Source organism: Thunnus maccoyii, chromosome 14, assembly GCF_910596095.1.
Source record: "Thunnus maccoyii chromosome 14, fThuMac1.1, whole genome shotgun sequence".
NCBI classification, from domain to species: Eukaryota; Metazoa; Chordata; class Actinopteri; order Scombriformes; family Scombridae; genus Thunnus; species Thunnus maccoyii.
Window position 1 is genome coordinate 15,787,555 of NC_056546.1, and position 18,349 is coordinate 15,805,903.

General features: G+C 40.8%; 1 protein-coding gene across 4 annotated transcripts in view; it reads right to left on the reverse strand.

Moving 5' to 3' along the window:
• Positions 1-18,349, reverse strand: part of LOC121911912 (serine/threonine-protein kinase MARK1-like) — a 31,644-nt gene that overhangs the window by 2,276 nt on the left and 11,019 nt on the right. The window contains exons 1-14 of one of the 4 annotated variants that reach the window (XM_042433856.1): positions 16,027-16,043; positions 11,664-11,712; positions 10,956-11,021; positions 10,500-10,570; positions 7,002-7,058; positions 6,209-6,445; positions 4,441-4,560; positions 3,635-3,734; positions 3,388-3,500; positions 3,144-3,297; positions 2,200-2,381; positions 1,892-1,986; positions 1,588-1,728; positions 1,194-1,445 (exon numbers count right to left, since the gene is read on the reverse strand). In XM_042433856.1, the coding sequence (XP_042289790.1) occupies positions 1,194-1,445; positions 1,588-1,728; positions 1,892-1,986; positions 2,200-2,381; positions 3,144-3,297; positions 3,388-3,500; positions 3,635-3,734; positions 4,441-4,560; positions 6,209-6,445; positions 7,002-7,058; positions 10,500-10,570; positions 10,956-11,021; positions 11,664-11,691 (1,616 nt within the window). In that variant the 5' untranslated portion in view covers positions 11,692-11,712; positions 16,027-16,043. Of the gene's footprint in view, positions 1-1,193; positions 1,446-1,587; positions 1,729-1,891; positions 1,987-2,199; positions 2,382-3,143; positions 3,298-3,387; positions 3,501-3,634; positions 3,735-4,440; positions 4,561-6,208; positions 6,446-7,001; positions 7,059-10,499; positions 10,571-10,955; positions 11,022-11,663; positions 11,713-16,026; positions 16,094-18,349 lie in introns of those variants that run through there. The other 3 variants (XM_042433855.1, XM_042433854.1, XM_042433857.1) reach the window with 3 other exon arrangements.

The following is an 18,349-nucleotide window of genomic DNA, read 5'->3' on the forward strand; positions in this document are numbered from 1 at the left end:
AGGTTTGTTCTCGAGGCAGCGAACACAAGGGAAGGACGTACACGGCATAACAAGGGTGTCAGTCAGTAGGTAAGGATGTGGTGTAGTGGGCAAGTACGTAAGGGGTTAAGGAAACATGGGCCAAGGTCACAGTGGGCACATAGTTTGTTTTTTTTGACAGGGGTTACAGGTGCAGCAAGCGTTGTATTCTCCTACCTCCTGGTCGACCTGAAAGACAGAGCTCTATGCGGGGAGAAAAGGAGAGAAAGCTGTGAGCCTCTACCGGATGGGCCAGCGTGAAGGTGACACAAGGAGCTGACTACTGTGCGAATGAGGAGGCTTTATCCTTTCTTGTCATACTGACAGCAAAGGGTAACAGAGTGAATGCAGAATAAGTGATAAGGTTTGGGAATCAGAGATCAGAGAGTATCTGTTTTAAAGAGGCAGGAAGCCTGTGTGTGACGCTAGCTTTGTTTTCACTGCTGAAAAAGTTTAGTGTGAACATGTTTTGTTCATGAAGTCCTGCTTCTTAGTTTCGTTTGTTTTGGGGAAATTTTGTTATTTTTATCCACAGATCTGTTTCTAAGTCTCTAAATGCACTTTAAAGGTAAACAGATGACCTCAGCGTACAGCTTTGCTCAGTTACTGGAAATATATGACATCAACAGTTACTCTATCCCACTCAGAATGTAGCATTTACTTGCATTAACTATTTTTTATTTTCAGTTTGTCCAATACTAAAAGATAAATTAGACATAAAGTAAGTTCTTTTTAACAATACAATCAGATGAAATACAGCAAAATGTAAATTACAGCCCTTAGTTTGGTTAGACCAGTCATCCATTTTTAAAGAGGTCTAAATTTGCATTTCCTTAATTTGAGCAGAGCTACTACTCGATTCAACTGACTTTCCGTATCTGTTACTAATCTCACCATCTAACATCTAACATTCAGACTGAATGCAGAGACATAAAAAAGAAAAGAACAACCATTCCTTCAGTCTCATATGCACCAGTGTTTAAGTCACACAGGCAGTATAAAGTGGAACACTGACTTTTGTTGTTTTTGAGGGTGTTCAGAATCTCAAGCAAATGTTTGCAACTTCAACATTTATTTCACATCGCCTGCCAAAAGGATTGCAAGTACCTTAAAGGTGCAAAAAGTATTAAGCACAACCTTGTGTATCATATATACAGCCAGGTGTTTTTACTAACCTGCGGACAAACTTGGAGGTGATCTTGCTGATGATCCCAGTGGAGGTGCCCCTTCGTTGCTGAGCGAGAGCCCCTGTATCGTGGGACAGCGTGGGTGAGGCCGGGGGGCCGTTGTAGGTGGCACTGCGCCGGTCTCTGAGCTGAGCCCCATGGAAGGTGCTGCGACTGGTGGTGCCACGAGGGAAACGGTTCTTCTCCGGGGTACTAATACTGTGTGCAGACGGAGAGGTGGAGGGACCCCGCGGAGAGGAGCTGCAACGCGAACATTATTAGAGAGATTAGCACATGTGTCAAAAGAGTCAGCATCATCATCTTCGCTGCAACCAGACTTTTACATTTAAATACACATTAGTGGCTAATGGTGATCATTCATTGGCATTATCAGGCTGCTCACCTGGCTTTAAGCTCTGTATTGTCGTCGATGGGGGGCAGTGTGCTCTTTGAAGGGTGTCCTGACGATGACATGGACTTAGTGTGACGAGGTCGTGTAGAGCTTATTGCAGTCGAAGGGGTGCTCCCTGACACCTCGGTTAAACTGGGACCCAAGGGCAGAGAATATTAGCACACAAGGATAGACTATTAGATTTCACCAAACCTGCTTATTTGTTCTGTATTACAGGGATTACACAACAAGCTAAAAGAGGAAATGACTTTGATGTCACAGGTCTCTAATTGAGCATAAATGTGTTTGTTTTTACCTGCTGTCTTTGCCGTTGGGAATAGCTGAATAGCGGTCAGTGGAGGATCGTTCACACACATATGTGTTCCTGCGAGTCATTGATCCATTGGTCTGCTTGTGAGGAGAGACACCAAAAAGATGATTTTAACCTGACCATATATTGGGGAAATATGATCACATAAGTAGTTGAATAATTTGGTTGAAAAAAAAAAAAAAAAGGATAATACAATGAGGCACAAAAATATGAAGCTATTATCTCTACTTTTTGTTCATATGTATGTGGTGTATGTGAATGCATGTGTATGAACGTGTCCTCTACTTCCTCACCCCCACAGCACTTGTAGTTTTCTTTCTCTCCTGCACTCCCAATGGTGAGGCGGGGACGTCTCCTTTTGAAGTGCTGAGCTCCAGCCGGCGCGCTCCGTCCCACTCCTCCCTATGGTCACTTTCCACACTTAAGGCCTGGCCGCGCTTTGTGTACGATACCGCCGGGGGCACAGACGGACCCACTAAGAGAGGCAAACATAAGAGAACAGATTTACATACGTTTGACTAATGATGTCCTTATTTCTACAACTCAAATATCAGGAGGTTTTTAACAAAAACAAACAGACAAGGCCAGTGTTTTTGTTACAGCATCAAGCAAAGCCACTCAAAGCCATAATTTACATTTCATCCCATCTGTCAAATTATACTGTGCAACGACAGACACTTTGTTCAATATGTTGTACAGCTATAGAAGCCAAGGTGAGCAGGTACAAAGCAAAGCTGTTCACTCCTCATGCTTTGAGGTGCTGTTCCTGAGGGAGCTGCAGGAAAGCAGCCAGCCAGCAGATGGCGCCAGACACAATGGCCCCACATGACATAGGAGGAAGCTGCTACGCAACCAGTGCAGTATTCAGGCTGAGTCACACACTTGTACGTTTAAGCAGAAAATTAAACATTAAACACAGAAACCGGTTAATCTAGGTTTGATGTATGCCCTTTTTTCCAGTCAAAACTATAGGGAAAGGATAACATGTGATGCTTTATCAGCTTTATCCTGTAATATAAGAACACCAGTGAAGCTGGTAGTGCTCTAGTGCCTTGCTCAGAGGCAAATCATCTGGGTGGATACTGGTATTTATTCATTGGGCAAATCCTCAGTGACTAAGAGCAACTTCCCCCTACACAACATGCAGCCAGCAGCACTCTCAGAGCAGGGAAGGACGGGGTTACTTTACTTGGCTTCTCTACGACACCACCACCACCACCACCATCATCATCCCCACCATGATCACTGTAGCGGCGCTGCTTCTGATTGGCCGAGATGCTGCGTGTGACCTTGGGATGGGCGGGAGAAATGCTGGAGCTGTTGTTGATGTCGCTGGTCGGTCGCTGTCGTTGACCCAGGATGCTGTTAGTCAGGGGCTCGCTCCCCTCGAACTGACATATAAAGACACAGGAGGAGGGATATGGTCACATGATATTACAACTGGTGATGATGTTAAGATGACGTAAGATGAAGAAACTGACCTCTGGAGCTTTTCTGCCCAACAGTAGATAAGTAGCCATGACATCATCGTACTTCTGGCCATGTAGAGACTCTGTGATCTCATCTTTAGGGAAGCCCATCGTCACCATGAGCTCTGTGGGCAGACAGAAGACAACATAAATCAGTTAGTCCTGAACATGACATACAGAGTGACATCTAAATACACACACACACACACACACACACACACACACATATACACAGACACACACACACACTCAAACACACCTATTCTGGATGAGTCACTGAAGTCCGCCTCAGGCTCAATGTAAGGCTTCAGCTCCTCCTCCTCGTGACCCACATTCATCCAATGGTCTTTCATGATTTGCTAACAAAGAAATGAGACAATTAGAACTCGTGTGTGTGTCCAGTCCAATTAGATCAACTGTAATTTCAGTCATTAATCTTTTAATTGCAGATAATTAATAATGACGCACATCCGTAATGATATAATATGATATGTAAGTGCATTTCAAATGACGACACAGAAAGATGAGAACTGGATGACTTATTTATGAAATATATCTGATCACCATTTCAGCTAGGGCTGAACAATATAGAAATCAATTGTTATTATCGGTGGAGAAATCTTTACTATTGAATTTCAGCCTGGTCCTGAGTGCAGGGTTGGTATTGACTCTGCACAGAAGAGTATGAATTGAATTGACAACTACATAATGTTTGCAAAGGATAAACAAGCTACAACCATCCCTGATAAGGTGAAGTATAATGCACGCAGGATTTTATTGAATAAATCCTGTTTTACTTCTTAAAATGCTTCAACAAATTCCATTTTGTCTTATTATTTCATTATTCTTCAATCACAGAAATATGTAAGGCCTCCCTTTGATTGCAGATGAACACTGTTTCCAAATTTCCATCTGACAGACTGTAAATTGAAGCATTCTGTAGGTTCATAATTAACGACAGCAGCACTTACTTTCAGTAATAATTGCAAAGCAGGCTGCTGTGCAAAACATTTCTGAATGGAGAGCAAATAACTGAAGATGTAACAATGCAGGTTCTGGTAGTACCTCCAAACTGCCTCGTTTGACAGGGTTGAGCACGAGTAATTTCTTCAGCAGGTTTTCACAGTCTGTGGACATGTAGAAAGGAATACGGTACTTTCCCCGCAGGACCCTCTCCCTCAGCTCCTAAACAGCAAGCAACACACAGAAACAGAGAGATTAAATCAAATAAGAAGTGAGAAGTGAAATATTCCTTTAACAAAGGAAGATCACTCTCAAGGCAGCTTTGAAAACTCATTAAAATTTACCAAATGTAGAATTTCCTCTTTTTCTTGTATTAATTGCTGCTTCATGAAATATTTCAAAACTGCTGCATAATTAATTCACGGTGGATAAACCACCATGTCTCATTCCAAATGATAAAACAGGAAATTCTACTCTTAATTTGCAAATTAAAGTAACCCTGTTTCAAGTTGATGCATGTAAACGTCCAATCTCAGAAAAGTCAGTTTAGTTTCATCCTCCAGTTACAGTATGATAAACCTGATTAAGACAACAGGCTACAGAACTTCCCTTTGCACTGTCCGTTCACTCTGCCCTTTGCCGTCTATGTAAAGTCAGACACAAACAGAATTATGCATATTGATTAAAAATGTCTCTGAGAAGCATTATTATAACTTTTACTATTAGGAGTATATAGGAAGTCATTCATTTTCCTTCCTGATTTGGAGGACAGATTAAAGGTCTCAGTATGCTTCGAACTAATTAGGTCATACGTATTATAATGTTAAGGATCCCCTCCAGACATGTTCCAGGACATATAAAAATCATCTGCTTAGAATATTAACTGAGTCTGACACATTTCTTTCACAAAAAATACTCAGTTACCTTGTTAAAAATCCTTAAAATTACATCTTCTCATTCTCCTTCATTGAAAAATCCAAGATCTACGAATATGCAAATATTTTCCATTTCATAAGTTAAAACTGCTGGATGCAAGATGTCTCCTTCATTGAAAAGTGGATTCTCAGTGTTTGTGTATTTGAGGCTTCAAGTTTCCACATCACACTTGTCTAAGTTCTTTACTGGCCCTCAATTGGCTCCAATCTAGTTGTGATGTCACAAATCATGCTCACAGGTACCAGCCTTAAAACTTTCCACTTTCAGCAGATGAATGTGAAAACAGCCTCATAGTGTCAAACTCTGCACATTCATCATTCTGCACAGTGAAGCTCAAACATCTAACTGAAGGAACAAGAAGGGAACCCCCTCCCCTTCTCGTTCCTTAATATCTGTTCCAAATGGTCACACTTGAATGAGGGGCCAAAAAGCCTGTCCACATAGAGAAGGGAAAGACGCCATTAACTGTACAAATGGGGAAGACAGCTCACATTTTTGTCTCAACTTAAAGGTGTTGCTTTTGTTTGTACACACAAAAAGTATAGTTGTATGAAGAATGAACAAATCACTGCATTATTTGGATGGATATGATTGTCGGATTGTGATGTGAATGTGCTCAAAAGCTAAATGCAACTGAATTCTCTTTCAGAAAGTTAGATGTCAGGCCCAATGTCGCCATTTGAAAGGGGTCACAGATGCTGTTTGATTTGATAAGCACTCTGTCTGAAGCATATCAAGGCCTGTGTGTGTTTGTCACAGGTAACAATCATGTGTAAACTGCTTTACTCATGGTAAAAGTATGGCTAATCAGAAAGTACAATATCAAAGTTAATGCAAAAAACGTGAGTAAGACCTCAACTTTTTATATGAATACATTTTTCTGTGCACTTTAACATAGCCAATTACACATCAAAAAACTGTAACACCTACACACCTTTAGGTTCTGTCCGTCAAAGGGCAGTGAGCCGCTGACCAGCGTGTAGAGGATGACCCCAAGGCTCCAGACATCCACTTCTGGTCCATCATACTTTTTTCCTTGGAAGAGCTCTGGAGCAGCGTATGGTGGGGAGCCACAGAAAGTGTCCAGCTTACTGCCTACAGTGAACTCGTTGCTGAAGCCAAAATCGGCTATCTTGATGTTCATATCTGCGTCTAACAACAGGTTCTCTGCCTGAAGTGCGGAGAGATGGGGAGATCAGGGTGTGGTTTGACAGGTTATTGGCACTGACAAAACATGATTGATCAGAGTGTGTTTTTCTGAAGACGCGAGACATGGATACTAATCTCGAGAAATCAAATATCAAGGTATCAGAGAGAGTAAAGCCCCATTCAGACATGATTTATTTCTCTATAGCAGGTGGGGTGATTTAACCAATACAACAGAAAAAAATAAAACCATCAGGAAAGCAAGACCCCTTAAAGATTCATCAAATGGGCTGTTGTGATGTCAGCTACAGGCAGGTAATGGTATTCTCCTTTTCCCATTCTGAGCCTATATTTGTTTACATTTTGGCAAATTTCCGTTATTAAAAGTATGTCAAATTTGCTATTAGCAGTTCCTGTTTGCAATGGAGCCATAGATATACAGACAACTATCACTGGATTAGTTTGATACTGAAGAAAACTTCAAATGTGATGATTCTCAGGCAAGTTCTATGACTTTTAAGTGGATTTATGGAGGTTTATTCATCTGAATGGGGCTTTATAGAGAAAATGTGGGTCCTCACCTTTAGATCCCTGTGTACTATCCTCCTCTGGTGACAATACTGCACGGCAGACACAATCTGGAATACAAACACACACATGTCGTAGGACATTAAAAACAGGTGTGTTGGGTAAGAGTATAGGCCCTTTTCAAATCAGTAGTTACAAGGTGTATTACAGAGAAGAGAATAGACAGATGTATAGTTGTACAAACGATGCATAACATGCATGCGTGTAATTGCTGTGGGAGACGGGGGGTCATTTCCCCCCAATATATGAAACATGGCAATTTGTCCCCCCCAGTATTTGTAATTGTCATGACATCAGAGTCCCCCAAAAGCTGAAAGAAAGCTAATTTGTTCCCCTCAATATTCAGAGTTAAACCAACTCCAAAACACACTGGATGTGTATCATTCACAGAAAACCTCCTGCATCTTGTTTGAGTCGCCCTGACGTCTGGGGTCATTAAGTCTTTTGAGCACCCTGTACTGTCCCACCTTAAATCAATCACGGACCCACTCCCCTAGACCCCCTGCAGTTCGTTTACAGAGCCAACAGGTCTGTGGATGATGCTGTAAACATGGCCCTTCACTTCATCCTCCAGCATCTGGACACTGCAGGAACCTACACCAGGATCCTGTTTGTGGACTTCAGCTCCACCTTTAACACCATTATCCGACCCTGCTGCCAGCTCTCCCAGCTGTACATGCCTTGATCCTACACGACGCATTACATTAACGCAACTGTATAACTTATTATAAATTATGCATACTGCATACACTGTTTACTCCTGGTCAATACCCTGTGCATTCATCCCACTCTCCTCTATTTAATATTTAAATTTCTATAAAATCTATAGCTGCTCATCTCACCAGAATATATTTTATATTTTTGTTTTCTATTTTATTTTTTTTTATATCTTACATTTTCTTCTATTGTAAATTATTTTTTATATTATTTAGAACCTCTTATTTTTGTGTATATTTTTGTCTGTATATTTTTGACCGCTACACACTATAACAACACCAAATCGAATTCCTTGTATGTAATCTGATTACCTACTTGGCAGTAAAGCTGATTCTGATTCTGATGTCACCCAGCAACAGCAAACACAACAGCTGTAAGCACAGTGTGCGAGTATGCGTGCCAAGGCTTTGGGTCCATTCTGTAGGTCCCAAGGGCTTCTTCAGCCCCAAATGTTTTAAGCCTGGTCCTCAAAACTGGTATTTTAATGTAACAGAGTGGAACTTAATGTGGAGCGTCGGAGGGAGGATGAAATTATGGTGCTGCACATAACAAGATGCATACAGGCCAAGGATGTATTATAGGCAGTAAAGTTGCTTATTACAGTTAACGGAGCACTTTCTGCAGTGGTTTCATGCTTTTTTCCACATTTCAGCACAGAGATTGGTCCATAATGAAAATTGCAGAAAGTGCAAACACCACAATTTGCGAGGCTACAGTTAGCAGAGGTGTGCACACATACTTCTTTAGAACGCAAATCAACTTTTATACATTTTGCTTTTACTTCTCTCAAGTATTTCGCATTTATTAAATAACTTGAAATGTGTGTCAAAACACAGCTATTAATGTGATTCAGGCAGGTCTGAAACAGGTTAAATTAATGTCTGAATCTTAACAATAATGTCATTCAGGTGTCTGTAAATATAATCCAGGATTTTGCAGAACCATTAGTGGGAGTACTGATGTTCTGTTTGTTGCCCACAGCTGGCTGTGCATCAGATTCTTTCCTTTGACTTGATACAATACTGCAGCATCATGCAGCAGCTGAAACAATAAGTGTCTTTAAATTGAGAGAGCAATGGGCAAATTTACGCACGTGGCACAGCAACTTCATTAACACACCAACAGTATCGGTCAGGATATAACTGTAATTAATGTTCTGTGCTCTGCTATACATCCGATAGGTCAGCTTTTACACACAAATGCCAGGTTTATACTGTGAAATTATTTGGAATAAAGCAGCGCTTCTGGATGAATCTGGCGCTCCATCATAGCTGTAAAGACATTTTTATTTTAAGTAGCTAAAAGTCCAAGATAAGCTTATCATTATGCACAAAATGGATTTTCAGTGTTTTAATTGTGTTCTGGGACTAGAGTGGCAGAGGTGACCTTTTTAGCTGCTCAGATAAACCTGGGCCTCTTTTGTTCTGGTCCATTTAAAGGGTCAGTTCGCCACTTTTTTCTCCCATACCTCTGGTAGTATCTCTCCATTCAAAAAGATTTAGGTTTATTTGTCCAGGTTGAAGAACTGTCTCTGAGATTGTTGCCTCCATCTCAATACTGTGGCTCCTCAACAAACTGAATTGTTTATTAGGTTGATTTTCTACCCAAAATATGATGATTGCGAATAACCTAGTGCACCTCCACCTCCACCCCACCACCCACACCCATATCCGCTTGGTCCCCCCCAATGTCTGACTGAGGATTTCACCTCTGATAACATGCAAACAAGATGTATGAAAACATCCACACAAACAGCACAAACCACAAAATTTGAAAAAATATTATTCATTATTGCGTGAAGCTACAACCCTGGTTTATCTCAGGTTAGCAAGATTTTTTCATCAGCAAAATTAAATGTAAATTATGGGCAATTTTTTTCACAGGTAAGAAAAGCAACTAAGTCAATAATGATTCAGATTCACTGTGAAGGAGAGTCTTGATGTCTTTAAGTCAAAAAACTTTGCTATCTTAGTACTTAATAAGTTAGCATCACATGGAAAAATACCATTCATTTTGATTGTTAATGGTCAATAAAAATACAAAAAATAATTAATTTAAATTAAATTGGTTTACAGCGGGACAGAAGGGCATGATATCTTTTCCAGCTTGTGAATAACTGAGCTGTTATAATCTTTATTTGAGGTTTACGAACTGCATGCAATTCAATTTTGCGCTTTCTGTGTATCACACAGCGAGCTGTTGCTATGACAGTTGACAGGGAAATCTCACCAACATAGCTACAATATCAATCAAACAGAAAACACAGTATGCCTCCCACCTGTGTGCACTCAGGCACACGCATGCTTCAACACTTTTACCTTTCTGAGTGCTGAGCTATGTGTACTGTGACACACACAGACACCCACACTGTTTCACACACAGTTCATCTGAGTCATCTAAGACCCTCTCTGAGGGATTTAAACATGGATAGTGTGGACGTGAAAGATGGATTATCAGGATCTTGCTTTAGCTATATTGAATAATTAGAGGATTGAAGGACAAATACTCTGATTCTGCTCATTGTCAGAGCATAAGCGAGCATGAAAGAGGTGAAAACATGAACTGCCGTAGATGCCTCGTTGTGGAACCACTAGGTGTCAGAGCCGCATCTATAAGGAAGTAGTTCTCAACCCCCCCGTTCTCTTCGACCAAGCTATCTTCATCTTTCCTCTGCAGTCAGTGACGAAGCTTGATCTTGGTGCATGCAGCCTTCCCTCTGAAAACACTAATGAAATGACGACAGAGGTGCAAGTGCTGTGATGCCGATGACTCACCTGTCTGAACTTGGCCCTGGCCTCCTTCTCCTTCATTCTGCCATGAGCCACCAAATAGTCGAATACCTCTCCTGGAGCAGATAGACGAAACATACAATGATCAATCAGAACATTGTCATCATGTGATCTTCATTTTATCACAACGAGGTTTGCTATAATCATGTAATCATTCATGTGAGAGTTTGTTAGATAAAAACAACCACCAAACGGCATGTTTTGCAAGTATTTGAGCTCGAGTTACAGATTTGTAAAGAGTTTTCTGTGATGAATATTACATTAGAGGCAGCTTAAACTTACATGACCTCATGGCACTATGTACTGTCAGTGTTTTTATCTGGGTGCATGCATAATAAAATGGCTCTCGCACCCGTAGTGTGGAGATAACAAGCAGGAATACGCTTGCAAAATCAAGCAAATGTCACACATTTAGTGGATATGCATTAATGCTTCACTCACCACCACTGGCATACTCCATCACCAAATAAAGTGTCTTCTCGGTCTCAATCACCTCAAACAATTTCACTGCAGGAGAAATTGGAAAAAAAGGGTAGAGTGAGGGAGAGAATAGTAGACAGGAATCAAATAAATTAGCTTCTTAAAAAACATTGTTTTGGCAAATGGAGGTTCTAGAGTCAGTGGAGCTCACTGGTGTGGTTAGAGTCCCCTCACTGCATTAAAACTGAGTCTGAATGAAGCCCTAAATACTTTAGGAAGGCAATATCTTCCATAAATGTAAATTGCCATCACTTCTAGTTATTAAGAAAGCATTTGATTGTAGCTAATGCTACTGTTAAGATCCTCAAAGATCCTTGGGTCATACCTTAGCTTCTAGTAGTGCTTTGTGGAGGATATCACTCAGTTGTGGAACTTCAGTTTGATGTTATTCTTACTTTGAGAACAGGAAATCAGATGAACCCGCTCAAAAATATCAAATAGATTTATAAATACTGTTTATCCATTGCTTTTATCACAACTCATTTATTACAAGGGAACAAATAACACAAAGGGAATAATTCGGATTTAAGTGTGATCTCTGATTTTTCGAGTTATACCGGTTTTAATTGGTGCTGGGTGTTGGTTTAATAGGTAATACTAATTTGATTTAAATGGGAGTATGATTACTAGGCTGTCATTAAGCTGTTGTAGATTCCTCTTTGAACTTACCTATATTTGGATGATTTAGTATCTTCATTATTCGAACTTCCCTGAAGAGCTGTTGAGACACAGAAGAACATTTAATACATCCAAAAACTCGCAAAATGAGCGTCAACTCTCCTGGGAAAGCACTGGTAGAAAATGTTATAAAACACTGATTAGGGAGATAAGCCGCAATAAAAGTGTGTATTCCTCTGAAACTGGATTACACTCCACAGGAACATGAGAGGACCTGAGGATCATGGGGCTACTGTACTACGGTAAAGCAATATGACTGGTACAGTGACAAGCCTGCACTAAACCCTGCCTACACAGATAAGGAGCAGAATTACGACTCCACCAAAACGCTGCAGTCCAGTCAGCAGCATCACACACAGCCAGCCGGGTAGCGGTGCAAAGGCCTCCAGCCAGTTTGGCATCTGCAGCCTCATATAATCATCTTAACATGGACACACAAAAAAACAGAGCAGCAAAATCATATTGATGCTTTAGTACTGCAGTTCTTAAAAACACAGCAGAATTTAAACATCTAATGAGATTTATATTGATACTGCAGAGGGGGAAAGTTGTTATCCATTCTTAGGACAAACCTCTAAAAGGAAAATTCGCCAGTCTACTTTCTCCAAGCGCTGTGTATTACAGCTGAGTGCAGAGGCAGATAGGAGAGCATTGAGGGTTATAATCATTTAAAACCATCTCCTCTATCTTGCCAATGACTGTTTATGTCAGACGAGCTCCTCCAGCCACTTAGAGGTGCTGTTGAATCATTTACATTACTGCTGATTCCCAGTCGTGCTGCGCCGACGCTGTGCTGAGTGTTAAGTTTCAACACTCACTCGACTGGGATTTAGCATCTACTGTCCTGCTACCTGGGACAGAACACAGATTTAGAAATTTGCTGACCACTTTGATTAAGCAAAAAGGTTCCTGAGTGATACTTTCATCTCCTGTCGATTTTAAATTGACAGTTACTCAACATGTCATTATCTATCATGTCAAATCAAGAACGGGAATGGACAGTGGTGATGCATATGCACGTGTGTGTATATCAGTATATGCGTGCAACTTTTCTAATGGCCTTTTAGGTCTTACATAAGTGCTGGGGTAGTCTATGTTTCTAGGTCATCAAACACAGCCATTATACCAGTGTGAGCAGGCCCGACTCTGTGGGACCTCTCAGCTACAGTCTGGTTCAACAACATGCAGGTACTCTCTCCTCTAATTCTCTACTCAGTTCTCTGTCTCTACTTGCTCGCCTGCTTCTCTCTTTCTGACACCTCTCACCTCATTAGACCAAGCACACACACACACATACACACACAGAAACAGAGAGTTGCTACAAAGGGCTTAAAAAATTAGGCTGGAGATATTCTATGTATTTCTTATTTTCAACAAATTCCATAAAAGGAAAAGAAAGAAAGAAAACAATGTATTTATCCTCCTATCATGAACTGCTTGTGTTGCTAACCCTGATATAGCTTATTCCTATGAGCCATAGAGCTCCATTGTTGTCCAAAAATATCAATTGTTGTTCCTTGATGTTCCTATATTACAATGATCGTGGGCACTGTAGTTTATTTGAAGTCAATGCCGCATGCAGTACACAGTCCTGCAGCTGTAAATACTCAATAGCGCACCAAATGCGTATTAATTCGCAGCTGCAGATAGTCCCCAACAAATGCACAATTTACTCCTATTTGAGTAACATTTGCTAAAAACTACAGTGCCCAGCTGTGTCAGGAAATTACATGGCCTTTTAGAAACTACATATTTACATATTTGTGACTTGTTTTTAACGTTATAAGCCTTACGTTATAAGGAAACAATGGGCTTGTGGTTGAGGTCCACAGACAGGGAACACATTGTTACTTTTGGTCTTTTCATGGGATTTGTTGACAAGAAAAATATAGAATAATGTCATAATTCAAATTCAGGACAATGTCAATGCAACTAACCTGATGAGTGCACAGGAAAAGTCAGGATATGTTGTAGTATTAATAAAATGTCTAATAGTGGTGCATAACTGCTGATTCCCCTTTGCAGTTGAACTATTTTAATAGTTTAATACTTAAACTGAAACAACATAATATGCTGCACAACCATGATCAGGCACTATCATTGTATATATATAGATTAAGAGTATGGTCCTTGTTTTTAACTTAAGTTCAGTTTCTAGTTAAGGTTTTAGTTATTTATATCTTTACTACTCATTTATTATCTGCCTTTGTTTTGTAATTCTTATGCTGCTACAACACTGCAACTTTTCATAAAAGGGAATTCATAGAGTACTTAACAATGTACTCTATGAATAGTGATGATATGATAACGATAGCTGTCAGTTTGACTTTCAAAATGAAACATTTTAAAGGAATATGTGCTAATGCAGCTTTCAGAGTTCAATTTTGTTGTGGGACCATGTTTTTGTCCACAGTTCCTTAGAGACTCAGAATAGCGAACTTCTCCTGTGTGGCGAACCCTGCTCCATATTCATCAGCTGCTATGTTGGCCTGAGAGGTTCCCCCATGGTAACAAGTCAATTAGAGTGGAAACACACTGACATAATAACCAGAAGATGTCCTGCAGTATACAAAAATAAACACATAGGTCACAGCCTCAGATATGCATCCTCCTATGCTTTAACATGTGACGCATCGTTCAGGGCAGAAATTCTTCATTATTCTGAATGAGTGATGGAGTAAACAGTCAGTGTTTTATCTTGATCTCTATCTCTGCCTCACTCTCTCTCTTTCCCTCTCTCTCTCTCTCTCTCTCTCTCTCTCTCTCTCTCTCTCGTTTGCGTCATTGCCCTAAAGCCCCTCACATGGGAAGCACGCGTGCAGCCACTTGGAAACAAAAATTAGAACAAATCTGAGAAGGGCTGTGGAAAACGACGACAACAAACACAGTGCCTGTCAATACAAGCTCAATAGGGATGTTGCCACCATGGAGGCTGACAAGAGATAATGAGTTTGGGATCTTTGATCCAGTCTAGTATTAAAACCAATAATATCTACAGGCACGAAGGGGAGTCACAGCTTGGCATAATGCAGGTTATAAGGTTGTTCTGGACAAGGTGAGCATGTACTGAATATTTGGGCCGAACTTCCTGTGAGGCTAAATGACCTTTTCCAAACTAAAGTGATTAAAAACGCTTGATGCGGTTGATGAATTGAGACAGTGATTAAAGAAAATGATTACAAAAAAAGCTGCAAAAACAAAATGTGTATCACACACACATGAAAACACACCGTTTCCAATGCGCCTGAATCTCAGTAGTCTGTGCCAGTGACCTACTTCCAGCCACCCAGGGGCGCCCAGACTCCCAAACTAGCCTTAATTACAGCAGAGTCCCCATGCAGAAGGAGCAGAACAGCAGATATCAGACTGGGAACACTTACAGGAACTGGCTGGACTATTTCAGTCACAGCAGCACAGCTGCTCATTCAACATGGAGATTATTGATAAGATGAGTAGCCTGGAAGCTCTCATCCCTCTAATGAGAGTGTGCGTGCATGTTTTCATGTGCACAGATAGTATTTCAAAACCATACATCAGTAAGTAACCACTGCTTTGTTTGTCAAAGAAAGACAGCAAGAGACAGAAAGACAAACACAAGGGCAGACAGATGGATTGAAAGCCTCGCTGACATTTAGACAAACTCTCCTGTCCTGTCCTCGACTCCTGAGGTACTGAAAATAACCCCAACAAGAAAAGGCACATCTCTCTGTCCCTGTCTCCCTCTGCTTCTGCAAAGATATGCCACTTCTTATTCATTAGGCAGCAATAGACTTGACTTTGACCAAAAAGACCATTTAAACAATCAAAGCCATGACAGCACTGAAAACATATCCACACGTAAATCAATGCATATCTTAGCAGCCTTGACATTGGATTTATTTTATGATTCACCTCAGACAACAGTGCCGTCTGCCCAATCACATTCCACTCATCTGAACAAGATCAAAGCTCTGTTCGCCCATGGGCTCCACAGCATTTCATTGGCTAATGCAGAGTGGCAGGCGCAAGACAGACATAAACAACAGCCATTAACAGAGCTTGACCCCATGGTGGGCTTTTTGCAACTGGCAGAAAATACATAAATAGAGTCCAAGTGTGTTGTTCTGAATGTTTCCTGACTGACTTAAAAACTAGAAAAAAAATCACACCATCACACTCAGATAAAAGACATGAAGACTGAAGGTTAGCATTTTTTTTTTTCGAGAAATTTTGGAGAAGCTCAGTGTTTTTATCGCTTCATTGACTTTCTTCACTCTGTTTTGTGCCACACAAGGCAAATGTTTTTTCTGAATGTGACTTGCATTTTAACATACTGAACAGCACAAGCTTTAATTGTGTGAAACAGCATACCTACGTTAGCATGTCTGACTAGTCGATCATGTAACCTTTCGTAGTTCATCGCTGTTATCATCCTCACTGAGCTGAAGTAATGAAAAGAAACGATTGTTATTTACAGATTAGAAAGGGACAGAGTGCGGTGGGATGGTGGGATGAGAGCAGTGTTTGCTCAGTGAAAGAGGGGATTAACGGCAAGGCCTATTTTAGGGATAAAATGCCTAAAAACCATGACAATGTCAACATCCCTGACCACAGATGACATGTGATGCATTTCCTGTGGCGGATCTAAGGAGGTGCTTTAGAAGCTCAGCTGACCTCATTTCCTGTTAGAGTGAAACCGCCACAAAGTCACACCCGGCCAGAGAACGCCAATGGGCCATAAAGGAACAGACCAGAGCTTCATTCTAACCTCATGACTCATTCTGGGCTCTACAAGCATCTTTTAAATCGAACACATGCAGGGAAACACTACACTGACAAAGATAAGCTCAACAAAGTCAGTGATAAAATCAAATTTTCATCTCTGCAATGTGAACCTCAACTAAATCCTACTGGGAAATAAGTGAGACGATGCCTATGTTTGCATGTGTATGTGAGTGAAATTATGAGTACGAGTATGCATGAACATGTGTGAAATGTTGTCAAAACCGTGACTGAAACTCTGAAAAGAACAGAAGTTCTGCCGGCTAGAGCCTTCTGCATAAAGCAAAGGATCTCCTCCTGTGCATGTCAGTATGTTTCATGCAGGCTTGTGTGTGTGTGGTTGTATAGGATCTGCCAGAGCGCTGGCTGTGCCTACAGTGCCAGATGGTGTGCCCACAGCCGGGCTCCTCTGGGACCATAAAAAGAGAGATCAGTGGCATTTTGACAGGCTAACATGAAAGAGCCGTTAACAGTGGAGCAGTGATGCGGCCAAATCAGACCTCTCAAGCCTCGCTCACCCACACTGACAAACAAGATCACAAACAAAAAACTAGTACTATTGTTTGCATGGTGCAATTCTTCTCCTGGTTTAACCTTAGTGCAAAATGTCTAATCAACTTTGATGCAGAGCAAGGTCAGCTTAGACACCAGATTTCCAGAAGCACCAAAGAATGCTCCAACCTCTGCTCTTCAAGCATGTAAAGATGCCTGAGTCACTAAATCAATAATTATACCCGTCTCCGCCTCTAAAAATAGCCTGCTCAGCTATACAGAATGCCATGTTTAACCATGAAAATGTGCACTGTGGTATGATCAATGTACTGTCCAGTGCAGAATGACTACAATGCCATAGATGTTAAGAGGAGAAAATCCATTCTAAAGCAGAATTTGTGTATGTCTTCTTGAATTTAAAATCCATTCATCGTTAAATTTTCTCGCTGCTTTCCCATGGTGAGAGTCATGATGGGAACAGAGCAAGCAGAGCAGCCCAGACACCCTCTGGGAATGTAGTCAGATTCAGTCTAGACTTCTAAAAAAAAATGAAGAGGGCCTCCAACAAAACGAGCAACTGAAGCAAAAATAATGAAATAACTGATGTCAGCAAGATATGCTGACGTCACTGAAGACCGAAGATGTAGACAGTACCCAGTGGGAACCTCCAACTGCAAGAGAAGATTTCATTTTTTTATGATTTTAGATATTCCGCAACGAAGTTCATTGAAGGATAAAATGATCCACACTACTTCTATAGATCTGTTTGTTTATATCAGAGTGATGGTTTTCAATTATTGCTCTCTGGACCCTGGACTTGTTTTAATTCAATGTTTCAATTCTAACCATCCAATCTGATAATCATTGCTTTTATCTTCAATTAACTGGCTGGTGTGATAGAAAACCAGCAGAACTATAATCCCTGAGGACCAGGAATGGCAACCAAAGAATGACAATGTTTATGTTTTTGTTTCTAGCCCAGACTTCATTTTTCCCAGATATTACTTGGCCAGTCCAATGTTGAGAACAACCAAGCAAAATCTGTATTAAAGGATATGGCTGGCAATTTTCTATATTTTCTTATGGTCAACAAATCTCACGTGCACAGCCAATCCCACAATGAGCCAATCCTACTTACAATCAGCCTGATATATCTCATTCCTCTGTGCTGTAGACCTCCATCGTTGTCCAAACTCTATTAAAAACATGTCAATGAGGCACACTGCTTCGCTGGGTGACATGTTTCTTCACCACAAAGATTATGGTCACGTTAATTAATTTAGAAACAGACTAATAACATGATCATGGTTTTGGTCTCCAGATAGTAGTTCTGTGTAAGGCAGATGCCACTGCACATGCCTGGGAATGCGATTCTTTTTACAGAACTTCGCTAGCTTGTTGTGCTACATTTCACACCGTCTTGA